This window comes from Zeugodacus cucurbitae, chromosome 2, assembly GCF_028554725.1.
Source record: "Zeugodacus cucurbitae isolate PBARC_wt_2022May chromosome 2, idZeuCucr1.2, whole genome shotgun sequence".
In the NCBI taxonomy this organism is placed as follows: Eukaryota; Metazoa; Arthropoda; class Insecta; order Diptera; family Tephritidae; genus Zeugodacus; species Zeugodacus cucurbitae.
In genome coordinates, this window is record NC_071667.1 from 61,353,016 (window position 1) to 61,380,935 (window position 27,920).

Here is a 27,920-nt window from a genome sequence, read left to right on the forward strand (position 1 = left end):
ACGAAGGAAAGACAAAAAAGTAAAAATTGGAATTTCGGCAGATATATTTTTCCAAAAAAAAATTTGGTCAAATTTGCTTGACATTTTTTTTTTTTAAATAATTGTAATTGAAAAAAATCCTTCGTTCAAGCACGAGTTAATTGTATCCCCAACACCTGTGAAAAATTTCATCAAGATCGGTTGAGTAGTTTTCCAGAAAATTTGACAACCGACTTTGAAAGCACGGTTTCGAGAAAAACGCGTTTAAGGGGCTATACTAGTGTGACATTTTCAAAAAATTGATTTTTTTATTTTTTTTTTTTTCTTATTCGATAGTTTATACTTTCAAAAATATCCTGTGAAAGCGGTAAGGTAGCGTTCTAAAGAGCGACCACCCGTAGGTATAAGTAGCTATAGCGGAAAGCGTTTTTCTCGAAACGACAAATCAAATCAATCAAAATTGCTGACATCATAACTCAACGATACATTGACCGATCGACAAATCAAATTTAAACCGAGTATTCTTGAATATATTTACTATACAATGACCTACGATCTTTTTGATTGGTTGAAGAAACGATTTTTTTTTTTCAAAACTACGCCATTTTGTAAATTTTTTATATTTTTTAAAAATCGTTGGTTATTATATAGTAAATATTTTTAACTTCAATATCCTTTTTAAATTTTCTTGTTTCAGCAACTCATTCGGCCGGAATCATGTTAGCAGTTAGGGAACTTTTTTTTTGGCACCTCCGAAGATAACATAACTCAGTTATTTTTCAATATTTTTGTAGCTGAAAATATACTTTATTATGTGCAAAAAACTTCGAAACCATCGATCGAATATTTTCTTTTAACGAAAATCGCCTAATTTTTCATGGGTTAGTTACACTGGTATACCCCCTTAAAGTTTTGAGTGTAATACCTGACTTGGAGCGCACACCTTCCAAAGGCTGTATCTCCGCAACTGTTATTCGGATCGACTTGAAAATTTAGTATAATATTCTTGAGATGTTGTAGAAATTAGTAAGCCAAAAAACAAAAAATCGATTTTTTGAACCCACGAAACCCATGTAACCACCCCTTAAACACGAATTTCATGGCAAAGCACTGCTTGAAACGACGAGAGACGGCTTCTTATTATTTATTTACGTTTTATAAAGTAAACAGCAAACAAAAACCGGTTTTGATCATATACTTGCCGTTTCTTACACAGCCATAGAAATTGTTTACGACAATCAAATATTTTAGAATTAATCTATTTTATTGCGAAAATAAAATTTATATGAATAATAAAAAAATACTACATTAAAAAAAATCGAATTACAATAAATTAATGTTTTGTGGTGGTTGTCTTGGAATGTACAACACCCTTCTCGTCAATGTAACCGGTGGTGGATACGGTTTTGCTGACTGTTTGTGGTATGTCATCACCACCGAAACGATTTTGGAAACTATTGAAAAGAAAATACATTTTTCATAATTATATTGACCTAAGTATTCAAAAGACCGGGCAGTACATACTTGGTATGGGCATTGGGATTGGTCGATGTTACAGACTGTTCGGTTTTAAAGACGACCTTGCCGTCATTGCCGGAGTGCAAGGATGACGAGGCGGAGGCTCCTGAATACTGAGGTACCGGGTGGTAAGCATTGTCATTATATGAGTTGGTGCCATAGTTGTTGCTATTGGTACCGTACTGACCGGCACCACTATGATAGTTGCTATCGTATGCACCGCTGTTGCTGTTGGGATAGTTACCGCCAAAGCCGGAACCGTGGGAAGACGTTGATGAGCTGCCGTCATCACCAAAACGGCTTACAACGCTGTTTACGGGAGTAGTTGGTGTGAAAAATCAAATAGTAATTGTCATTGAATGTGGAAAAAGGTTTCGAATGAGTTTTATATTTCTTAAATACTAGCGAAATGAAAAGGTTTCGTTTTTAAATGAGAGAGAATGAGTGAAATAGAATTTCTTAGAGAGACAGCTGTCAAGTGTTTGACATTTATAATCAATACACTTTGACAAGTGAACAATTTACAGCGAAATAATGTTAAAAAATCATGTAGTCTTAAGTCGAATATGTTACTTAATACCTCAACTTCACTTACCTAAAGCTTCCCTGTGGACCGTGTGAGGATGTACTCGTAGTGCCGAAGACTATCGGGCGTCCATCACCAGATGACGAGTATGAAGACGACGAAGATGATGATGAGGAACTGACAACTTGACGACGCAAGCGGTTCAGATACTGAGCAGTCTGTGGAGAAGAATACAAAAAATTTAATATTATAGAATAATTAATGAAATTTTTAATGGAATAACGAAGAATCGTTAATGTTATTATAAGAATAAAATGGATACATGATAAAAAGTGAGATATAGAAATATAAAATGATATCGCACTAAATTTAACCAAGAAATTGTGGAAAATAATAGTTTCGGACGTCCAGATTACAACAGTATGTTGTTCAAGAATGCAGACTTCTTCGAAGAGGTGACTATTCAGTACGCGAGTAGAGCCACAAAACTGGTATTGTTCACCGTATAGTAATACCTGGAAACAGTAAATCCGATAATCTTGCAACAACGATTCATCAGACTTGGCACTAAAGACAGAGTTACTCACGAGCTGGAGGAGCGCTAATCCAAAACTAGCATTTGTGCAAGACTAGATCTTTCTTGCACTGCATTAGAACGTAGCAGATCCTACTAAATGCGCTAGAAAGCTTAATATTGTAATAATTATAAGGCGTTTAACCGGATCCTGTGCATTAAGCATATGTACATTGAGGCTATAACAATTTTAACAACAATAACAATGTCAGCCTTGAAATCCAATGCAGAATCACTCTTGCCAACAGGTGCTACTATGGACTTAGTAGTCAATTGAACAGTAAAGTCCTCTCTCGATGAACAAAAACTAAACTCTACATGTCCCTCATCATTCCCGTCCTACTTTATGGTACAGAGGCGTGGACGGTGTCAACATCCGATGAGACGGCACTAGGAGTTTTCGAGAGAAAGGTTTTGCGGGAGATTTATGCACCCTTAAACATTGGCAACGGCGAATACCGCAGGCTATGGAATGATGAGCTGTATGTGTTGTTCGACGACATGGACGTAGTCCAGCGAATAAAAAGACAGCGGCTACTTTGGCTGGGTCATGTTGTTCGAATGGACGAAAGTGCTCCAGCTCTGAAAGTTTTCGATGCAGTACCCGCTAGTGGAGGCCTAGGAAGAGGGAGGCCTCCACTCCGATGAAAGGACCAGGCGGAGAAGGACCTGACTACACTTGGTATTACCAATTGGCGCCAAACTACCAAAAGGAGAGATGCGTGGCGCGCTGTTGTGGACTCGGCTATAACCGGGTAAGCGGTGTCTACGCCAGTCAAGAAGAAGAAAAGATGGCGAGGAGAAAAACTTTGGTACTTTTTGCTAGGTTTTTCCAGCTTTCGCTAAATTGAGATTAAAATGCCTTCGATGTCATAAGATTATGTGTTGAGATCGACATTAACCTCAAAATATTCGAGATAAACTCAAAGCGCTTCTTCAATATACTTGTACATATCTAAGCTTATGTATGAGCCTTTTTAGATAAATAAGTATGCTACGTCGCGTTTATCAACCCAAAACTTAAGCTAACCGCACTTAATATAGAGTGTTTCTTAGGTGTCATTTCGTACTTACATGTGGGCTCACAGGATGTGGCTGAGTTTGGTGACCCTCGGAGTCGAGCGTGTAAAACGCTTTCGGTATGAAGAAACCAGCATCTGTAAAGCAAGGAAAGGCAACAAATATTATTTTAAATTTATAAAATGTTACATATAAAAATAAATATTTATAAGCTCGGCAAAGGTTATACAACAAAGCTCATAATGTCATAATAAGCGACTGCGACGTCGTGACGTCAAATAATATTTTAATTATAAATGTTACTTTTTAATATGGATTTATATGCTTTCCACTCGCTTTGTTTTTATTTGCCATATTTTCAGTATTTTTAATGCGGGCGCTGGCCAAGTCCACTACCGGCTAAACAGCTTTCGTAGTCTAGAAAGCCGCAAACGTTTCAAATTTCATTTAATTGTATGTGTTTATTGTTGTTGTTGCTTTTTTCTATTTGCAGTTAAGCTGCTTTGGTTTTGATTACAATATTTTTGTGTTTTTTATTTTTATTTTATTTTCGCTATTGTTAATTAATTCTATTTTATTTAGCAACAAACACATACAACCAAATACAATAAAGTCAAAGTCAGGGCTTTAAACTGCAAATTAGCGAGAAAAAAGCAAAATGTGAAAAACACCGTAATTTAGTTTCGCCGAAATGAGCACTTTGAACGCTTTAGTGGCGAAAGTAGCCCATCGCAAAACGATCTACTCTACTATTCTGTTTTTTTTTGTTTTGCTTTTAAAGTGATTTTCAAACTTTCTAAGCTCTCGAAATTTGATCTCGACTTTGTTGTCTGGCGATTGACATCGCAACGCACAAAGATTCATGGCATAATGAAAGCTTAAAGCATTCCTTTCATTACCTTCTCGCTTGTTATACCCTGAACAGGGTATATTAAGTTTGTCACGAAGTTTGTAACACCCAGAAGGAAGCGTCGGAGGTCATATAAAGTATATATGTATATAAATGATCAGTATGTTGAACTGAGTTGATTTAGCCATGTCCGTCTGTCTGTCTGTATATATACGAACTAGTCCTTCAGTTTCTAAGATATCGTTTTGAAATTTTGCAGATTTTATTTTCTCTTCAAGAAGCTGCTCATTTGTCGGAACTGCCGATATCGGACCACTATATCATATAGCTGCCATACAAACTGAACGATCGGAATCAAGGGCTTGTATGGAAAATTTTCGCATTTGACGTGGTATCTTCACGAAATTTTACATGGATTACTGCTTAAGGTAATAATATAATCTCCAAAGAAATTGTTCAGATCGGTTAATTATATAACCTTAATGTTTCTAGCAAACAACCCGGCTAAAAAGAATTAGTAAAATGTTTTCTTTTTTTTTTACTTACTTTTTCTTAAGACTTTAGATTTGCTTAAACACATAGTTACTAAAAGAAATGCACCTGTGAAGGGTATATTACCTTCGGTACAGCCGAAGTTAACGTTTTTTCTTGTTTTTGTTTTATTTTTTTTGCATATGTTTTTAAGAATCTTACGGCTTTATTTGCACTTATAAACAACGGTACATATATACAAACAGGTACTTAAATGAGGCTGCGCATACAAGCACCGCATTTTATGATTGCTTTTAGTGCTCCCATTACTCTAATGATTTGAGTACGCTTTTACAGCTTTGATTCTGAGGAATGATAGTAAGTATACTCAGTTAGTATTTCACTTGAACGTCATTATTATATTCTGCTTTGCAGTGGTTTTCTGTAAACGCAAATTCCTTGAAATTTTCAATTTTACTTTGAATCATTATTAATGTTTTCTAAACAAACTATGAGTGGATTTTCAAGTTTGAAATAAAGCTGAAATGATTGCAATTAACGATTAGCTCGTGAACTACGAGTTGATTACATGCAACTATTGCTATGTGTATACATTAGGATGGGTGAGAAGAAAAAAAAATAGTCTCTATTTTTTACTTTGTGAAATTGTCTTTATAGGCCTAACCATAAATATTAGTACTAATGAAAAATTTATAGATATAAGCCATCATATGTTATACGAGTATATACATACGTATATAGATATGTATTATTTTTAAATGTTGAGTGATGTTGGAGACACCACGCACGAAAAGCAACTAATTTCTGCGGCACAAAGTTAGCTTTTAGCAAATTTTTCAAAAGCAATTTTTTACAAAATTTCGCCTCACCCTAATGTACAAATGTATGTACACACTCTTTTTGTATATACATACATATGTATATATTTAGTACTCTGTAACTGTTGGTGAATCACTCACAGTTATTATTGTTTTTCATAAATGTATTGTATTTCAAAGCCGAGTTAAAACTATGTAATTAAAGAGATAAAGATGAAAAGAAAAGATGATTCAGAAAAAATTAGTTTATTTAAAACTTTATGATTTTACGATACTTTATGACAACTTGTGAGTACCCCAATTATGCTGGGTAAATATATCAACTCAACAGTCTCAACTGAAACTTCTTCAAAATACCCGAAATCATTGATTAGGCAAATCTACCGTTACATACTGAATTTAGAATAAATAAAACATGTAATAAAGATTCTTATTAATTTTTGAATTCTAAAAAGACATCCCAATAACTCTTTAATTGTTTAAATTGACATGAATATGTGGATAAATAGTTATCACCACTTAAGCTAATCTTAGAGATATATATAATACTCTTCTAGTAAAGAAACACCAACAAATTTAACAAAATCAGCTTCCAATTATCGCAGAAATATAATACATTTAAGTCCCAAGCTTTAAATCGTTGTTAAAATTCAATATGACGAAAACCGAAAACCTATAAAGTGCTAAGCTATAAAGTAAAATTAGGGACAAATGATCGTCCTAGTAAGGATGATAAGGACCATATTTGGATGTAATTTTTTTGAAAAGTGTGAGTGGCCTCAACCACAAATAAGTTTTTTGTATATATCTCGCAAACCACTAAAGGTAAACTCTCTGCAGCTACCCTCAAGTACCCCATTACACACCATAAAAAAAGGTTAAATATAGGTTAACAGGTTATGTTGAAAATTACTTAAAAGAAAAGGAAATTGAAGGCGCCCACTCTTGGTTGTAAACAATAGCTCAGGAACTACAATTGCAATGAAATTTAGTGCATAATATTTTATTGATATCCTAATGGCACGGTTGAAAAATGGGCGAAATTGGTTCGCAACCACGCCTACTTTCCATACAACTTGGTTTTGAATTCCATCTGGTTCCTTCAATTTATAATACAGTGGAACTTCCATAACTCAAACTTCTATTACTCGATGATCTCCATAACTCGTACTCGAAGTCTCTCTAACTTGAAGTTTTTTTTTGTAGATTATGGTGATTCGAGTTAGAGAAGTTCCACTGTATATACATAAATCAGAAACCAATGAAGATAGCGGAATAAAGCTTTACACAAATACTGTATTTGAGGTGTGTCATTTAAATCGGACTATAACTTTTCAAGGTCCCGGATGTCGAACATGAAGAACTCAGTGTCAAAGGAATCTTTTTCCTCAAATAGTGTGTCTCTGTACCAAAAATAATTAAAATCGGGTCTTAACTTCCCTTAGCTTCCATATAACTAATTATCAGTTTTTCAAAAATACAATGGGCTTTATTCCGCATACATCGTTTAATATTTGAGATATCTCAGCCAAATTATGTGAGCATATAGTCTTGGATATAATGTATGTTGGTGATGAAAATGAGTGAAATCGGTTCAGAAATTACCTCAGCCCTCACAACCCTATTTATCATAAATTTCGGTATTCTATTGAACTTTATACCGAATATATGGGTCAAATTGTGTAAGTTATCTTAATAAAATTACATCAATAAATTGCGAGAGTATAAAATGTTCGGTTACACCCGAACTTAGTCTTTAAAGTATTTTTAAAGTAATAAAACAAACTGAGACTGAGTCTCATATAAAATACGCCTACTTATCCGAAATATTTATATTTTTGTAGACATGTACTCCCGAAATATCATCAAATAACGGTATCTACAACAATCTAAGCAAGCATTTAAGGCAGTAGTCTGCTTTACAGGCTTCAAAAAACCGAAGAATATGTCTTTAAAATTCCAGAGGCCAATTCGACATATTTTCGAACCTAGAGCAGTTTTAGTGGCCGAGCTTCGAGCAGGTGCGAATGCTCAGGCAGACCCGACCGAAAACTTTAAAGCGCGTTTTCTCGAGTTTTCATTTTCACAAGTGTTAGAAAACGGTGCCGGCGATAGCAAAAAGAATATATGTCCGATCGAAAAAAAAACCAAAGTGATCTAGCTTCAGTATTAAATTATCTTCTATTTGAATTAAAAAAGTTGGACAAAAGTATTATTTAAAATACTTGTTTTGCAACTTAAGTCCATTTTTTTTCTTCAAAAAGTGAATTTTTTTTTCAAACTTCGAAAAAAATTGGAATTTTATAACTTCTTCGGTATTTTTTTAGTTCATAAAGAAAAGAAACTTATGAAAATTAAAAAAAAAAATTGGTTCGACTTTTTGAGATGCATCTCACGACCTCCATCACCGGCACCGATTTACAAGTGCAGACTCCAGGCGCTCCAGAAAAATACTTACAACTTTGAAAAAATTTCAATATTTTTTAATAATAAATATTGTTTTTTAAGCCTTAAATATAGTACACTATCGTCTTAAAATTCCGTTTACCGCAATCATTTCCTTCCCTTTCAAAAAAAAAATGCTAAAAACGCTTTTTTCGGCTTCTAAAGCTGACTACTGCCTTAAATAAGTAAGCCTCAGCAAGTTCAAAGCCAAATGATTTACCTTCAAGTAAGCAGTAGCGAGTCATGGGTTTTACCGATTTTACAATGAACACAATTATGAAGCGGAGACATTTGAAAATTTTTTTACCGCAGAAAAGCTTACAATTGTTGTTATTATTATTACAATGATTTGTCAGCATCATGCATTATCAAGATCATGATAATATTGTTGATTGAAAATTTGAAGTGAACAAGGTTTTTCTGTAAATTAGAGGCAGCTACAATACCAAATGCTATATACTATATGTATGTATATACATAGATATATTCAAATAATATTTCATATTTTGTGAGAGGTAAATAAAAACTCATTAAAATTTTAATAGACAAGCATAATGAATAATGATAATAATAATAATAATAAATTAAAAATAAAAAAATAAATTAATAGTAAAATTTAAACGATTAGCAATTAATGAAATTTTCTTGAAAAAAAATAAAATTTTATTAATAATTTCAAATTTGTATTTATCGAAAAACCATAATTTTTATTTTAATTAACGGTTTTATTATTAATTGTGATTGAGAACATCTTCACAACAACAACCAACAAGTTTCAATAAATAAACCACGGAAACAATGTGTGATTAATAATCAATAAATCTTAATTATCTAAACACGCCAATGTTAATTTGCCAAGTGTTAGTTAATACACTTGAACTTGCTCTGAGCTTACTTTGAACTTGCTGAGCGCTACATGAGCTACACAAACGCCTAAGCTTTAAGAACTGCCTTGAACGCAGGTAAATCCCAAAAATGATGATGATGTAATAGAGATGCGATTGTTGGAAGAAAATAATTTAAGAATTGAAAATTTTTAAATTTAAAAGCCAGCAAGCAGAATTTCTTTAGTAGCGAATTATGCGGAAATTCACTCACACACATGCACACTTTGTAATGACTTTTAAGAATAAATTCTCGCCAGCGATGCTGCGGCAAATTACTCACCGGCTTCAGCTGATGCGGTGGCAAATACTGACGCCACCACGATAATTGCGCATCCAACAAACAATTTCATATTTTCGGTTTTTCCCACTTCGATTCAACAATAAATGTATATATGTAGTAGCTACGGAAAAATAAACGAAAACATGCATTAGATTGGCATTTGGCAATGATGCTCGTCTTCTATTTATTTATTTAATTAAATATGTAATTTTTGAATTTTCAATAATTTCGAACAAGCAACACTCTGAAATTTACAATCAACAACTGCTAAAGAAAAACGAAAGATTCAAGCTACGAACTTGCTAATTATCACAGCACACAGTATATGTGACGGCACACACGGCAGAAGAACGACTAAACTGCCAACACCGTGTTCGAAGTGATTTTATACGCGTTTCATTGTGCTGATGTGTCTGTCCGGCCGCCGATTTGAGTTGAGATGTTTTGCGGCAAAGCGACAAACGATTCTTGAACCACGATCAGCACGAGTGCCGCGCACAGTGGAGCCGAGTTGAGGCGGTGCCAAACAAAACAAAAGACACAAAGACATTTGCATATACATATATCTAGAAATATATATATATATAGATATTCGCAAGTGATGATCCGGCAAATTTCGTGTAAGCCTGTGTGTGTTGTTGTTGTTTTTGTATGGGAGAAATGGCGTTCAAGTGGCAGTTTTTGTGCGGCGAAAGCAGCGCTCTTCAAGTGCAAAATTCTCAGTGCGTTGTAAGTATACATGTATTCCCCAACCACACTTTTTCACAAAAACAAAAAAAATAAATAAATTTCCGCAAGTGGTTGTTGTTGCTGCTCGTTCTTCAGTGTAGAGTTTTTGTTTATTTGTTTTGTTTGACTATTTGTTAGCACGTAAACACCCAGCAGTTTTTTTGTTAGCCTTTGGCTACCGAACGTTTTATTGGTTTATTAATTTATGAAAATTAAAATTTTTTTTTCGGTTTTTGCCGTCGAAATCCCCGAATTTCTGGTTTTATAGAGACAACACGAGTTTTAGTTTGTACATGATGCTTAAGTTTTGTTTATATTCAAATCTTGTTGTGACTCAAAACAAGTATGCGGTATTAATGAAGACTGTTTTGTAGAATTTGGCGAAATTTCCAATATCGTTGGGATGAAATATTAAAATTAATAATACACAACAAGCATTTATTGCTATATTTTTATTAAGATAACACACAATTTGACCCATATATTCGGTATAAAGTCCAATAGAAAAACGAAAATCATCATATATGGTATATGGGCTGAGGTAATTCCTGGAGATGGCGAACCCGATTCCCCAATCGACGATGATGGAACAGATGTTCTATTGCCCGACTGTGAAGAAATTAGAATAGCAATTACTCGCTTGAATAACAACAAGGCGGCGGGGGCCGATGGATTGCCGGTCGAGCTCTTCAAATACGGCGGCGAAGAGCTGATAAGGTGCATGCATCAGCTTCTTTGCGGAATATGGTCGGAAGAAAGCATACCTGACCATCTGCTCCAACTACCATGGGCTAAACCTGCTTAACATCGCTTATGTGTGAAAGACTAAAGCCCACCGTCAACAAACTGATTGGACCTTATCAGTGGGGCTTTAGACCTGGAAAATCAACAACTGACCAGATATTCACCATGCGCCAAATCTTGGAGAAGACCCGTGAAAAGAGGATCGACACACACCATTTATTTGTCGACTTTAAAGCTGCTTTCGACAGCACGAAAAGGAGTTGCCTTTATGCCGCGATGTCTGAATTTGGTATCCCCGCAAAACCAATACGGCTGTGTAAGCTGACGTTGAGCAACACCAAAAGCTCCGTCAGGATCGGGAAGGTCCTCTCCGAGCCGTTGATACCAAACGAGGTTTCAGACAAGGTGACTCGCTATCGTGTGACTTCTTTAACTTGATGCTGGAAAAAATAGTACGAGCCGCAGAGCTAAACAGAGAAGGTACAATTTTCACAGAGAGTGTACAGCTACTGGCGTCCGTCGTTGATATCCATATCATTGGAAATAACACCCGCGCCGTTAGTTCTGCTTTTTCCCGCATGGATAAGGATGCGAAGCGAATGGGTCTGGTGATGAACGAGGACAAGACGAAATATCCCCTGTCATCAAACAAACAGTCGGCGCATTCGCGTCTGGGCTCCCACGTCACTGTTGACAGTCATAACTTTGAAGTTGTAGATAATTTCGAATACCTAGACACGAGCATCAACACCTATAATAATGTCAGCCTTGAAATCCAACGCAGAATCACTCTTGCCAACAGGTGCTACTATGGACTGAGTAGGCAACTGAAAAGTAAAGTCCTCTCTCGACGAACAAAAACTAAACTCTACAAGTCCCTCATCATTCCCGTCCTACTTTATGGTGCAGAAGCGTGGATGGTGTCAACATCCGAGGAAACGGCACTAGGAGTTTTCGAGAGAAAGGTTTTGCGGGAGATTTATGGTCCCTTAAACATTGGCAACGGCGAATACCGCAGACGATGGAATGATGAGCTGTATGTGTTATTCGACGACATAGACATAGTCCAGCGAATAAAAAGACAGCGGCTACGGTCGCTAGGTAATGTTGTTCGAATGGACGAAAGTGCCCCAGCTCTGAAAGTTTCCGATGCAGTACCCGCTGGTGGAAGCCGAGGGAGAGGGAGACCTCCACTCCGATGGAAGGACCAGGTGGAGAGGGACCTGGTTTCGCTTGTTATAACCAATTGGCGCCAAACTGCCAAAAGGAGAGATGCGTGGTGCGATGTTGTGGACTCGGCTATAACCGTGTAAGCGGTGTCTACGCCAGTCAAGAAAAAGTTTTGTAGAATTTGGCGAAATTTCCAATATTGTTGGGATGAAATATAAAAAACACACAAAAAGCATTGAAATAATAAAATAAATAATAAAGAAATTAATTAATTAAATTTTAAGTCGTTTTAGACAAAAACACTTTGACAGTAGACATAATCCGTTGAATACAACGTATTAACAATACACATACATATATACGCATTTATGCGGCGACTGCTTTCCGCTATATAAATATATTATTTTTTGCTTTATTTCTTTTTCTTTTTTTTAATGCGTTTACATTAATTACACTTTACACTTTCATTCCCAATTTTGGCTAAACAGAAAATGTATATGAAGTAGTAAAAGTTAAATTATATAGTAATCATGAAGTTGACCTACTGCAATGCAATACGACGGAAGTGATTATTTAATGGACCCTCATCGGAATAGCCGGCTATCTCCTGTGGCACAATGCCGGACTCCTCGATGGAGGTGCATGGACGACACATGCATTCCAGTGGTGCTTTCGTTAGTACTTTCTTGAATTTGCGTTCGCCGTGCTTGGCTTTGGGGCAAAAGAGCGAAACGGCAGCTTCACGTTCGCCCGACTCTTGACAACACATGCATGAACGTTCCATTTGCCAAATTTTACTACCGGACACCTAAATGAAAATGCAATTAACATAAAATGAATTTTTTACACAGAAGGTGAGAACGTGAAAAGTCCATGGGAAAAAAGCTAGTAATCATCAATAGGCATTACAAGATTAGATGGACATTTTGAGTTCCTATAAGACCGAATCAATCGCTATTTATCAATATACTTTACGCCGACTTAGGTTAGGTTCGGTTATTGGACTGATCCAATAGATTCCACTTAGACAGCTAAAATACTTTGTGATGCCGCAAACTCTTAAATATGGAAATCCATAGATTTTGAGGCGTCGAAAAAGCGTTTGTTGGTTCGCCGAAACTGTTGAAAAATTTCTAGCAAAAGCTGGCCCATGAAGGAGGAAGTGTCTAGATGTTTCACTCTCGTCTTCCTCCATACACCATCGGCAAATTGCATCCTGAAGGATGTTCAGCCTCACGACATGTGAACCCATTGGACAGTGTCCAGTAAGGACCACTTCCATTGCAGCGAGTTGAACTTTTTTAAAGCAAGTAGTTCAAGGACCTCCTATGATCCGCCCTGTCAAAAAGTATCTCGCAGTCACCCAGGTGCTGGTCCTCAGACACCGCCTACCGAGCTCATGTGAGGTCTACTGATCCAGTGCCAGAACGCATAAGGACAATGGAGCACCATCTAGTTCTAAATCTGATGAGATTTTGTCTGAAGCGTCCCTACGTGCGAACTCATCAGCTCTGCAGTTACCAACGACACCGACTCAACTAAATAGGTTTTAATGAATTCAAAGAGCGGTTGGATGTTGTATACGAATGACCGGTTTGGTTTATAGAGGTTGTGCCTGCTATATTGGGCAGGCCGCTGATTGAAGATGCGCAAAATATATCAGACATTAGGAATCTCAAAAGGACATGTGAATCGAATAGTTATTGTCATGTTAGGATCAGCAAATTCACTAGTATACACCAGAAACCAAGGGCTGTCACAACAGTGGATCTCGCTCGGCGAAACTGCGTTGAAGAGTGCGAAAGGTGATAAAAAAGCACACTACATACGAGTATATAATTACAAAACTTTTACAGGACTTTACTATTATGAGGCATGTTCGACCACAAATTGCAGAAGAAATATCCTATTTGGCGAAGATCGCTATTGCTTTGTAGAGACCCTGAGACGTATTTTTCATGCGTGGAGAATCAGTTAAGAAATATCTAACAGGCTTCAGCAATCTACATGTCCGATGGATATCACAATATTATGTAAATAAAGTGTTTATTAGGTTCTTTATTAGCCTAACCAAACATATGAGAAGATCTTTTATAGCAGAAAAACGAAGGAAGTCTTTGTATATAACATAAAATATTAAACAAAATACTTACTTGTATATAGCTAGCGCAACGCCCCACACAGGCAAACGAAGGTATTGGCTTGGGTACACAACCGGGATATTGGAGTACGTGTATAACCGGGGTCACTTGGCAATCGTCGCCAATGTGGGAGATGTCTGAAGGAAACAATAAGAACAGTGGACTCATTTTTTAAGTATCTAATTGGACATTTCGAACTTACCGTTATCACCCGATATAACGGCTTCCTCAGCTTGGACAGCACTCATTCTTAAGAAAATGGAATAAATGCAATATAAGAGCAACAAAGCAGCAAAACGGTGATTAGACGCCGATTTGACTCTTGACGACGTATGGTTGCCATGCCTGAACTTGCGTAACATTTTCACACCTTTAATACCGACTAATATATACTCCACTGTCAAAACGTCTAACACTTATTCTTTTCACCACTCACGTTGAGTTTTGGGCGAATAAAGGTTTGTTGCACGTGCTACGCGACATTTTATACCCGATTATAAGAAATCAACGCAAAGGACAAACAAATATCCTGCCACTTGTACCTATATGCATTTGTATATGTATGTACTTAATGGCATCTACTCTTGTCAAAATGTTGGAAAATTGTTTTCTAATAGCCGCAATTTACTGTACGCTCTGAAATGTAACTGGCCGTTTACGGTAATCGAGCACCTCGGGTAGCTCAATATTCGCCGAACGCATGACATGATTCAGCTCAATGATTTGTGTTTCATAATTGTGTACACAGGAATTGCATTAGCCGCTGAATCTGTGTGTAGATTATGTGGCTACCACATGCAGTGCGAATAAAACAAACTACTTTACACACATACATACATATATAGTTATTAGTATATAAGGGAGTAAAAGTGTTCTTATCCTGAAATTATTGTAACAGACACATACATATGTCTATTAGAGTAATGAGTATAATGACTTTATCCTCAGTAATGTAGTGTTGTTTCTTCCTTCCTGGTGTATTTACAAATGTAAACTTCGAATATTTTTCAACTAACCAAGGTCATGTTGAGATTATCACTTCGTATGTAATATATGTACAAAGGGGTTTTCAATTTGGCCGAATGGCGAGACAGCGGTTAGCGAAATTTCGGCCAGCAAAAACCAGCAGCTCTCGTGCGATCAGCTCTCTTCTGCTAGTTTCTGCTAATTTTTTGAGTTCAGAAAAGCTTTTCTAGCAGAAAGTTGACTAACTAGCACCAACTAGCACTTCGGGAGCACTCTTAATATCTAGTGGTTTAACGATATATCGAATCTAAAATAATATAGTTGCGTTTAAATAATAATAAATGCTTGTCAAAATGTCTATAATCCGATACAAAGGGTTTTTTTTTATAGATCACCTGTAGATCACCTGGATGTGTTAAAGTGTAAAGGCCGGAAAGTCAAGAAGAACATATTGAGATGTTTCTCGATGCTTTTGAGTCTTCTTTCAAGCAGCTACTACAACTGACGTCTGACAAGATGATTGGATACGGGTCCAGTGTCAAGGAGTACTAAAAAAGTAATATTTTTCCTCGAGAACCCTAGTACTTCTGGATCTATATATACAAAGAGTCACAATGAATTTAATTAACTCAAAGTTTATATATTTTAGACATCAAACCTATTCTAGAAGCCGCGTAAAATACTTCTTATAGGATTTTAGGTGTACAAATATTCATCGAAACCCTTAAAGTCAACAAAAGCTAGATAGTACCTATGTACGTAGGCAAATCAGTCATTCCTAATTTAGCAAACGAAATCCTTTAAATATTGCAAACAACGCCTGAAACTCTTTGTTTTCTAAATTAGAATAAATGGACCACAGCCCACCGTTCTTGAAAAGCCTCTTCCTTCTTCTCTTGTAATCATATATAACACAAGTATACACGGTTTTGGATCTGGGCAACCAAAAGTGGTTTCTATGACAATTGATGACACTGAATCCGAATCTTCATTTCGTTTTTTAAGATTGATTCTAGTTTTTGAAATAATCAAGAATTTAATTTTTTATGATTTTTGGCAAATAATATTCATTTTATTAACTTAAAAGTAACATATCAGAAATGAAGATTGGTGGAACTTTGCCTTTTGTATTGTTTAGTATCTGTTTCACATATTAGAGTCCAACAGTAGTCGCTCATCATGCCTTCATCCCAAAATCCTTGGTATCTTCTTTCAATGTTGTCTAGATCTTGGTTTAGCCGCTCTCCTTGTTCGTCGCTCGCATCACCCAAGTTTTCGGGAAAAAAATCGAGATGGGAATGTAGAAAATGGATCTTTAGAGACATTCTAGCTCCAATCTTTCGATAATTTTGCAACATATCGCCAATAATTTCCTTAAAATTAGGGGATTTGTGATTACCAAGAAAGTGGTGAACGATATTTTGAAATGATGCCCATGCGGCTGCTTCATCGGGCGATACACATTTTGTAAATTTTTTATCAGCCAATAATTTTCTAATATCAGGTCTGACAAATATTCCTTCTTGGATTTTTGCATATGACAATTTAGGACACAACTTAACTAAATACTGAAAAGCCGGTCCTTCACGGTTAATTGCTTTGATGAAGTTCTTTATAAGGCCTAGTTTAATGTGAAGAGGTGGCAGGAAAATGTCTTGTGGATTTACAAGTGGTTCAGCGGAGACGTTTTGATGTCCAGGCTTATCAAGCAGTGCCTGTAAGATTGGGAGAATTTTCCTCAATCGGTATTTAATTACTGTTCTAGGAAACTGTGCTTGTAACAGCACAATGGTGCTATCATGCGAGAACTCGGAAACTAGAATCAATCTTAAAAAACTAAATGCATATTCGAATTCAGCATATCAAATATAGTTAAGAATCGTTCTTATCTGCTCAGATCCAAAAGTTGACCTGAATTTGTAAACGTATGTAATTAAATGGAAATTTTCTTTATATGTTTGGCATTTGACCCCTCCTAAGGGATATAATTAATTAAAAGAAGCAGAAAGTTGGATAGGTTAAGTCGGCTCTCGAAGAAATTCATCAGTAAAATATAATATTGACTTTAAAGCTGTACTAAACCTCTAAGTTTCACGATTAGACCACATCAAGCAAACCAAACCAATCCTTCAGTAAGATCGAAGCAAATATATATAGTAGAAATTCTCTAAATCACCATACGGCACAAAAACACGTGAAGTTAGAGAGTTTTCAAGTTATAGAACTCTCATTAAAACATAATCTTTTAAAAAACCTGCTTGAGTTATGGATGAAATTTTAGATGAAATTTTAGATGAAATTTGATTTCTAAACACTATTGCCAATGCAAAAGTTCGAGTTATGGAGATTTTCGAGTTATGGAAGTTCCACTGTACATATATACAAGCTCTTGGTCATAGGACATTTTGACTTGACTTTCAGAGTACTTCATATGTATAATCTGCTAATGAGAACAAGACAACATTCTTATAAAATTAATCCTTAAATATTGTTGCCAGTTATAAAGTAAAGACTATTTATGAGTGTATCATATTAATATCAAAAATATAAGTCTTTTCACAAAAACATCTAATTTGAGTTATTTCATTGCTATAAAACCAGATTTCTCCCTTATGCACCTCTTCAATTCCTCAATTTGTTGTTGAATAATTATTTTAATTTTTAGATTGGGTGGCAACATTTGTGCACACTGCTCTTTTTAAATCAGCTGATTATCGCAATTCTCCATGTTTATGCGCCTGACCACATGCTAACTGATAAAAGCAGCCATATTGTGTATTGTTTATTCGCACGGCACAAGTAGAATTCCTATAGCAAAACAACAAAGACAACTTGCATTCGAATGACAGCTGTGAATAGAGAAAAACGTCAACAAAAGTGAAAAATAAAGACGAATTTCATCAAATCAACTTGCGATACGAACAGCTACATTTGTGCATTCGCGCTATTTTATCCGCATTAAATTGTAGATGGAGTATCAAATTCACATAAAAAAGAGAACAAGTTTGAAAACAAAGCAACTAAAATTCAAGTATTATTGAAGCACATATTGGAAATTGAAAAGTAATTAATTTGTTTGCGACACACATTTGTATTGAGTAGCCTACGTTATATTATTATTATTATTGTATTTCGCCAATTAGCTGTGAAATTTTATTGTGCTGCGTGTGTAGTGTTGAAGCTGTGGAGCCACTCAGTTTCAGTGGAGGCTAGTGGATCGTTGCTAAATACTCATTTATACATATTTCTTTTGTGTACGCTTCGGGCGCATATGTATATACTCGTATATGCCAACAAACAACGTCACATAAATTGACAATATTTTGTTTACAAATACGTTTATTTCTCGAAAGACGCAAAATACAGTCAACTGCAAATCAGGTACGTAAATATCTACTTCAAGCTCATATCTATAGCATATATACTACGTATTTATTTGGTTATACTTTATAAGTACATATATGTATACCTACATATTTACTTTCAATATATGTTTATTTATGTGTTTACATGTGCGCAATTGCATATACAATATGTACATATGTACAATTGGCTCGTATTGCACTTGCACCGCTGGTTCAAATGTGACTGATTCAATAATTCAATATGTATTTTCTTAAAAAAAAAATAAAGCGAAAACATGCGACTTAGAAAGTCTTTCAATTCTTTGTTAAATTTCACAAAAGAAATGCCAATATAATTTTAAAATACTTAAACATCCTACAAGATATTAATTTGCCAAATAAACTTTGTGCTGCAAATCGCTGACTTCGTTTGAAAAATACCTCCTTGAAAATGAAAAAAAAATTAATTGAAATGACAGAACTTAAAAAATTTTAACATTTAATCTTAGCGATTTTTTAGCTTACCGAAAGTGAGGCTGCTTTAAATTATTGATAAGTACATTGTATCTGTGTAGATATGTCTATCCGTTAATACCCTAATTCATCAACTATGTATGTGCAAATTGATGTAGTTTACAACGACTTGAAGACTCGAAAACGTCATCGATAAGGCATAAGTACCTACATACACATATATTTGTATTGAAGTAAGAGGGCGGCGCGATAAATATTTAATATATAATAGAAAACAACAACAAATTTAAAAATATGTTAATTAATTTTCAATATATTTATCCTAGCGATGGTACAACTACTTTAGGCATTTGAAAAATATGTGATCTTCAAAGTGAGCCTTCGTTGCGCCAATAACCTCCTCATTCAAATCAAATTATTCAATTTCGCAACAAAAAAAGAAATAAATTGTTGAGAAATGTATACGCGTGCCTTTTGACAAAATATTGACTAACTATGAAATAATTTAATTCGCTTCAAGTGGGCAACTTTTCGCAGAACTGAACTCTTCAGTAAAATTTATACATAAAAACGTGGGAATTCATATAATTGTTGTTGAAATGAATAATAAGATGAGTTATGTACTTCCAGAAACCGTATTTCGAGTACCTGTGCTTGCTTGGAGACCGAAATTTCAAAAGTACTTGCCAATGAATGGTTGGTTACGAATTACTACTACACTTACTCGTTAATTTCAATCGCATAACATTGATAGCTTCACGCTCAGTTCAAATAAATTTCGCCATGATAATGACGAAGTGATCGACCATTTCCTGGGCTTCTATATCATGTCATAAGCAGACGTGAGTTGTACATATAATATACATCGTTTTATCCTATGTATCCATGATGTCATTTTAACTTGTGTAATTCTGTAATATCGCGTTAGTGCGACAGAAATTAAAAAAAAAAATTAATTAAAAACAGTGAACAAGTGAAACGACACGTCAACGTAAAATCTATAATTGCCATTTAAAAATCGAGCATCGAGCAAAGTGGTATTGTAAAAATTTTATAGAAAAATTAGAATTTATTTTAGTAAGTAATACTTAGTTATACATTTATTAGTTCTTAAAAGAAACCTAATCTAATGCTGTAGAGTAACTTTAAATTTTTTTTAATTTACTACGTTGTGATTATAACTTTTTAAGTGATCCTTACTGTTAATTACGGATCATTTGAAAAATGGCTTGAGCTAATTCTTTGTACGGTTCAAAACCTCGCTAATTTTTTGTATCTATGTATATAAATGTGTGCCTCTAAATATATATTTTTATTTGTAATTAAATATATTTTTCTCAGTGTTCGCTAAAAACGTGCTTAGAGCATTATAATCATGTCTAAACGATACAAGCCGAGTTTTTTCTTTGTTTTTTTATTTTTATTTTCTCTTGATAAGACGACCGGCTGATGGTGCTACTAAGAGAGAGAGAGCGAGTCTGCCAATGAATTAGTACGTTGATGCTTCGTATAGTTTGTACATAAGTATATATCTTATAGTATATATATAGTCATGTACGAGACTTTAATTTGCCAAACTAATTCGCTGACAATACAATAATAATTCATTTCAACAAGAATATAAGCGTCATTTGATTGATATTGTAATTGCAAAAAAAAAACGTGAAAAGCAGAATAAGATCAGTCAACCAACCAGTAAACTACAACAATAAACACATTTGCTTGCTAAAATATATGAGCACATTTCTCAAGAGAGTTTTTAAATCCCATTGTTGTCGTGGGCATATTGACTATTTTTAATTTTTGTGTTTATTAAGCGTATGTGAGATATGTGGCTTGCGAAATCTTCCAATAAGTGCTACTAAACGTGTAATGTCAACAGTCAGTCGTCGTTGGTACTTGCGCGGAAGCTAATATATTTTAGCAAATCTCCAGTTCTAGAAAAAAAATTTGTTTCTTTATTAGCAAGTGAGATGGTTAGTACAAAGTATGCGGTGTTTTAAATATATGTACATACATATAAAAGATGAATGATAGCAATAACAAACGCTCTCATCTATATATGCATATACGTACATACATAAGTATATATACTGTCTATAGAAACGCGTCAATATCATTTCCTTGTTTGCTATTTAATAACAACAAATTATACAAAATGAAATGTTGATGGCTTTGTTTTTGTTTTTTTTCTCATTTTATTTATTCAACTGTTTTGTTTGGAGTTCGCTGCTTGAAAGTAGTTTAGCTCACAAAATTCAGCTTTAGTATCAAGTGAAACGAGAATTCGTAGAGCTGAAAATTTACAGAATTTAATTCAAATAATTATACAGCCGCCAATGTTCGATTGTGTTTTAATATTCCATGTTTTGCTGTCAGTTTAAGTGTTAGTTGTGGCTGGAATAATGTGCAGCGCGCAAGTATAATAGTGCTATGTTAAGAGCATACGTCTCATATTATGCTTAGTGCTTTGAAAATTATTAATAACAAATGATTTGAGACTCGAGAAAATTTTTGTGCGAATTATATTTACATACATACTTAGTAATGCATAGTGCTTGATATAAAGAGTGTGGTGTAATTTGAATATATGTGTGTATGTATATGAGTGCATATAATAATAATATAAACAAAAAAACATGAGAATTCGCATTAGTGGTGTTGAAATAAATTATAAGAGTTACTTTCGAAAATATTTTTTAAAGAACCGGTGCTTACATGAAACTGAAATTTGAAAAGATTTCGAAATTTATATTATTTATAAAAAAATATGTTTTGAGCGTTACTTTACATACAGCTTGAAAACTTCTACAACAAATCTGTTTAAGGCAGTAGTCTGCTTTACAGGCTTCGAAAAATCGATTTTTTGGTTTGTTTTAAATCTCTTCCAAAACTATCCAAGAATATGTCTTTAAAATTCCAGAGATCAATTCGACATATTTTCGAAGCTAGAGCAGTTTTAGTGGCCGGGCGTCTAGCAGGTGTGAATGCTCACCGAAAACTTTATAAAAGTGTTAGAAAACGGTGCCGGCGATAGCAAAAAGAATATATGTATGTCCGATCGAAAAAACCAAAGTGATCTAGCTTCAGTATTAAATTATCTGCTATTTGAACTAAAAAAGTTGGACAAAAGTATTATTTAAATTACTTATTTTGCAACTTAAAGTCAATTTTTTTTCTTAAAAAAGTGAATTTTTTTTTCAAACTTCGAAAAAATTTGGGATTTTATAACTTCTTCGGTATTTGTTTAGTTCATAAAGAAAAAAAACTTATACAAATTAAGGCACCGATTTACAGTGCAGACTCCAGGCGCTCCAGAAAAATACTTACAACTTTGAAAAAATTTCAATATTTTTTAATAATAAATACTGTTAAGCCTTAAGTACCATATTTAAGGCTATCGTCTTAAAATTCCATTTACCGCAATCATTTCCTTCCCTTTCAAAAGAAATTGCTAAAAGAACGCTTTTTTCGGCTTCTAAAGCAGACTACTTAAAAAATTATTACAGAAACGTTCTATACTATTTCTATAACACAAATACATGTTTTTATATGTTTCGAACTATCAAAAAGGAAAGAAAAAAGAGTTTTCGGTTTCCAAAATTGAAATCTTCCCAGTTTCAACAGCTCACTAAATTCATATCCAATACAGAACATAAATATAAATATAAAAGCTGTAGAAGGTCACAGTTGTTGTTATTCAAATTTCCTACTGTGTAGTTAATAATTTTCAATTTTTTTTTATACTTTTCAAAACAACGGTTATTGAACCCTATCGGTTTTTATGCGCACACGCTTGCTGGGCAGCTGCGGGAATTTACATAAATCAAACAAGAAATTATCTAAAGCTTTTTTCCCTACATTTTAGCATACAATTTATCTACATACATATGTAGTCATGTTGCTATAATCAAAGAGCGCTATATGTATGTAATTTTTTCCATGGTAGCATCACCGGTCTTGCTGATAAGCGTGACACGTCAACGCTGGCAAACAACGCCTTGGACGCCTTTGTTTAGACCAAAGTAATGCGCTGCTATAAATTTGTCGAGTACGCAGATTTGTATAAAGACCATGACTGATTTGTTATTTTCGTTCAACAATGCTTGATATTGCTATCTTAAGAGTTTATAGCTTTTAGCAGCGTTTTTTTTTTGGCTGCTTCAACACTTCAACTATTAAGTGAAAATGCAATATTAATGCTATGACTGCTATTGGCAGCAGTTTAGTAGCATTATGCAGATTTTTGCTTACAATCATTATAAAGTAATAAAGCCTCTTCATACAACTTATTTGCAATACTATTTATTATATTATTGAGTTTTTTTTAAAGAGTATGCCTTCAGCCATTTATACTAGGTACTTAGTAACATTTATTTTTAATACTCAATGATATGACAGTGTTAAAAAAAATCTAATGTTTCCCATTTTTATTACTTATTGCTGTCTGTCCGCACATTATGTACATACATACATACTATATTTATACCGCTAGGCTTGCCTTTATCTAATCAAAGCATTTGGTAGCACACATTTTCTAATTACTCTTTGATTAGTTCTTCAATATATGCGCTGTCTTGAGAAAACAAATACATACATACATATATGTATGTTTGTATATTTCACTTTTTTTGTTTTAGTTGTAAGCTAAGTGAGCTAAGCTTAGGCATTTCACTCAGGTGTCAGTCGTCTATGTTGTTGTAGTCACAGAAAGCTGTCAGTCAGTACTACTGATTTGGTCGCTTGTCAAAGAAATATATGTTTCATTCGTCTAATATGAATAAATTTAATTTAGTCAAATTTAACACTTTCAAGTGTCCACAATAAAATTTGTTTTTCGACAAACCTACAGTGAGTTGCCGAGGTGAGTCCGTAGCTCATTAAGATTAAAATCAGATTACGGTCGGCCTGTGATTTGTTTGAGTTATTAAAAATTTTAAAAATTACCGTTATTGCAACGAGATACCTTGGAAGAGGAGCGCTGTTAGCAATCTACATAAACATGTTGTTCGAAATGCTACTACCCAAGCCCTCTGTATTTGCTTCGGTAGTAGTATTTTCGAATTACGAAAATTGGAGTAAAAAACCAAATTGAATGAGTTATTTTTTATATATTTTGATTTTTATCAAAAAAGAAATTGTAAAATTTTTTAAGTATTTTAGCTTTGGATTTTAAAGTTTTTTTTGGAAATTTTTTAATTTTTGTTTCTAATTTACAAACCCTTTATGAAAGGCTTATATTTTTTTAAATAATAACTCAGCTTATTTTAGCGTAATAGAGTTATATATATATTTCTTCGACAAATGACAATCATACATATAGACGGTGCAATAACCTAAAGTCATAAAACATATTTCCATTCACAAAGAACAAGAAATGTCTTGAACTCAACTCAATCAATATTATATACATATTTACATTATCACTTTCACGCTGAGATGTATTTAAGTCAATAAAAAAGTGTAATTTACGCCTATATAAACACCATACACGCTGGTTCTCCTTGATTAACGCAATGGAACTATTTGTAATGAGTCTGAAGGAGAACTTCATTTAAAAACGCACTTATATACGTACTTATGTAGGTGATAATGCAGCACGCATTTGCATTTAATTATGCATCGACATATGTACAAACATATATATTTAATCACTTCTATTTATAAAATAATTTATATTGATAGCAGTGCACATACATATATCCACCAACCAATGTGTAGAAAATGCCACCGTTTAACATAATCTTGTGAAATATTTACATAAGGTATAATAAATCTCTAACGACGGTGCGTAACTAAAGACTATCTGAATTGCATTCCGGTGTTCAATTTAATTTCTAAAAAATAAATATAAATTTTGAAATATCTTAGAATAATATAATATAAACGAAATATTTTTTTGACGAAAATATTATTTTAACCGCTCACAAATGTGTGAATAACTTCTCTAAGCCACGCTTGCCGGTAATTTTAAATAATTTTAAATTGTAATTTCAAAATTACACACTTGAGTCCAGCAGCGTACAGCTTCAATTAATTTTTATGTACATTTGTATCGATCAAGATGCACGACAAAGAAATTAAAGCTTCGAAAATAATCTGATTGTCTTTATTTTCATCGGCTGTTGAAAACATTATATATAACTTGTTTTATTCCTCTAAGTTTTATTGTTTTAAATAATTGTACTATCCTACGCTTTCACAAGTTGTCAACTGGTTTTAAAGCGTTCATATACAAATATTCATTGTCAATGTCAATCTTATCGCAACATAGTCCACAACAAGAATTGGACTCCAACCAAAAGGATTTACTTGTCATTTTGGTAATTCTCTTCAATCATATGTATATATACGCTCGATCAATAGAAATATGTTGCCATGCTACTCTTCTTTTATTCTATTATAAATTTAACTAAATCATAAATTAATTGATAGAGTTAATAAATTCAGTTGATAGAGCGAGAGCTTCTTACAAACATCTACATACATTGCTTTTCATATTAAGTTTTTATTTAATATTAAAAAAAAATAAAAAAAACATTTGGATATATTTTGGTTTTTCATGTTGACAGCAAACATGAGAATTTGAAAATTTATTATTTTTTATTTTAAAAAAATATTTTTTATAAACATACATATTTAATTAATTAATTTTTTATTGCAGATTTTGAAAGTGTGCATGAAATTTGTTCCAGTGTGCAAATAGACAAAATCTCACATTGAAATCCTGCGAAATTCCAAAATCAATAGCGACACCATTGAATACGGCATGATAAAGGAATAATAAAAATACGCCTGTCAAATACGAAGGACTGACAAGTTAAAATATTAGCTGTTTAGTAAAACTTGAATGTGATAATTGTTTCTTAGAAATATTGAAACCAAACTACATACAAACTACAACAAACATATCATCTCATATAAATATAAGTAAGCGTGTATTCCAGTCCAAAATGAATAGCACCGGCAGTTTTTTCGACGAACAACTTGTACATATTTACACACATTTGGTACATAATTATGTGCCCGATTTCCTGCTTACAATGAGCCAGCATTTTGTCTATACGCCATGGGTGTTCTCACTACTCGGGTCGATGGTAATCGGGCTAGCCGGTATACTACCGTTGATCATAATACCCACTGATGAAAAACTTAAGGAGGGCGGTTTCAAAGATCGTAAGTTAATATAAACTATATTTAACAGTTATTTTTTAAAATAACCAATTTTCTTTACTCATAGCTGGCGAATCTAAATTTCTCAAAGTGCTTTTAAGTTTCGCGGTCGGCGGTCTATTGGGTGACGTTTTCCTACATTTACTGCCCGAAGCTTGGGAAGGTGAAAAAAATAGTAAGTCGCCAAAATTTTCATTTGTTTCACAACAATCGAATATTAACGATTTCATTTAAATTTCAGCGCCCTCTGAACATCCTTCCTTGCGCTCTGGTCTTTGGGTGCTCTCCGGCATACTCATATTCACCATTGTGGAGAAAATATTCTCTGGTTACACCAATGCCGATGAAGAGAATCCGCAACCGAAATGTGTGGAGATCGCCAATTGTTTACTGCGCAAAACGGGCGGAAAAATTCCCGATGATCATAACAACTCGGAAGGTTGTGCCGGCGCATGTGACATTGAAGATGTGCCGAATGGTTGCTTTTTACGTGAACGTGAGCAAAAACAAAAGGAGCAGCCAAAAAAAGTCGCAGGCTATTTAAATTTAATGGCCAATTCCATTGATAATTTCACACATGGTTTGGCTGTGGCGGGTTCATTTTTGGTTTCCTTCCGACACGGTGTGTTGGCAACGTTCGCAATTTTATGTAAGTCAAGAGTATTTTCATTTCATTATAATAAAATATATAAAAATAAAATATTTTCTATTTCATGTAGTGCACGAGATACCCCACGAGGTTGGAGACTTCGCCATACTTTTGCGTTCTGGTTTTAGTCGGTGGGATGCTGCCCGCGCTCAGCTTTTAACCGCTGGTGCCGGTCTGTTGGGCGCACTGGTTGCGATTGGTGGTTCGGGCGTCACATCGGCAATGGGTAAATTTGCATGCGATTTTACATTTTCGCTTCACCATTACATAATGTCAACTTTCAGAGGCGCGTACGTCCTGGATTATGCCTTTCACGGCCGGGGGATTTCTACATATAGCATTGGTGACAGTATTACCCGATCTCTTGAAGGAAGAAGAGAAAGTTGAGTCCATAAAGCAATTACTGGCGTTGATATTTGGTATTCTACTTATGGCTTTGATGACTGCATTTTTCGAGGCGTGAGCATTGTAATTAAAAAAAATTGCCCTTGTGTGTGCATAATTTTTATAAGCCAAAAATGCTGGAGCTGTACATTCGCATAATACCAAGCAAAAAGTACAAAACAAAAAGCATATTATTTGGCATTATGTGAAATATTCGTTTGAAAGTAGTGGTAGTGCACATAAGCAACCAAGTGGAGAACTTTAAATTTAGTTGGAATATGTTTTGAATTATTGCAACGACACGGACACAAAATCACTATGTACCGAAATGGTATTAAAAGTTATACAAAAATTGTTAATATATTTTCTTCATATTTAATATTTTTTATAATTCGCCAAATTCATACTTTTAGTTATATTATTGTAACTCTCATTTTATAACTACTATTTTGGCAGGAACCTGTATCTATGTAATTATGTTTTTACTTTCCTGAATTTAATTTGCATAAATTTACTGTATAAAAATTTAGTTAGTAGCGACAGTAAGAGTTAGTGGAATGAAATTTAAATTGTAATGAAAGAATATCGATATCCAGTTCATATGTGATATTGATGCTGATAAAATTCTTTAAGAAAATGCCATTAGTTATAAAAGACTTGAGATATTACGTTTGAAAGATGACTTGCTTGTCGAGTTCTGTAAATACATACATACATAATATAATATATATGAAAATAAAGTAAAAATAAAGTTGTT

The 27,920-nt window shown here is 34.2% G+C and overlaps 3 protein-coding genes across 3 annotated transcripts; 1 reads left to right on the forward strand and 2 right to left on the reverse strand.

Moving 5' to 3' along the window:
• Nucleotides 1-1,222: 1,222 nt before the first annotated feature.
• On the reverse strand, nucleotides 1,223-9,846 carry LOC105216762 (uncharacterized protein DDB_G0271670). The gene is made up of 6 exons (XM_054225497.1): nucleotides 9,689-9,846; nucleotides 9,390-9,510; nucleotides 3,672-3,754; nucleotides 2,093-2,241; nucleotides 1,504-1,806; nucleotides 1,223-1,433 (listed from the first exon to the last, which is right to left on the reverse strand). The coding sequence occupies exons 2-6, from the start codon at nucleotides 9,457-9,459 to the stop codon at nucleotides 1,313-1,315; spliced, it is 726 nt and encodes a 241-aa protein (XP_054081472.1). The 5' UTR covers nucleotides 9,460-9,510; nucleotides 9,689-9,846; the 3' UTR covers nucleotides 1,223-1,312.
• Nucleotides 9,847-12,411: 2,565 nt separating this feature from the next.
• On the reverse strand, nucleotides 12,412-14,673 carry LOC105216763 (bursicon). The gene is made up of 3 exons (XM_054234820.1): nucleotides 14,376-14,673; nucleotides 14,186-14,310; nucleotides 12,412-12,840 (listed from the first exon to the last, which is right to left on the reverse strand). Exons 1-3 carry the CDS (start codon nucleotides 14,533-14,535, stop codon nucleotides 12,574-12,576), a joined length of 552 nt encoding a protein of 183 aa, XP_054090795.1. The 5' UTR covers nucleotides 14,536-14,673; the 3' UTR covers nucleotides 12,412-12,573.
• Nucleotides 14,674-17,901: 3,228 nt separating this feature from the next.
• Nucleotides 17,902-27,887, forward strand: LOC105216764 (zinc transporter ZIP13 homolog). Its single transcript, XM_054232257.1, has 7 exons — nucleotides 17,902-18,202; nucleotides 18,283-18,520; nucleotides 25,622-26,133; nucleotides 26,198-26,305; nucleotides 26,372-26,779; nucleotides 26,850-27,005; nucleotides 27,064-27,887. The coding sequence occupies exons 3-7, from the start codon at nucleotides 25,911-25,913 to the stop codon at nucleotides 27,240-27,242; spliced, it is 1,074 nt and encodes a 357-aa protein (XP_054088232.1). The 5' UTR covers nucleotides 17,902-18,202; nucleotides 18,283-18,520; nucleotides 25,622-25,910; the 3' UTR covers nucleotides 27,243-27,887.
• Nucleotides 27,888-27,920: the final 33 nt, after the last annotated feature.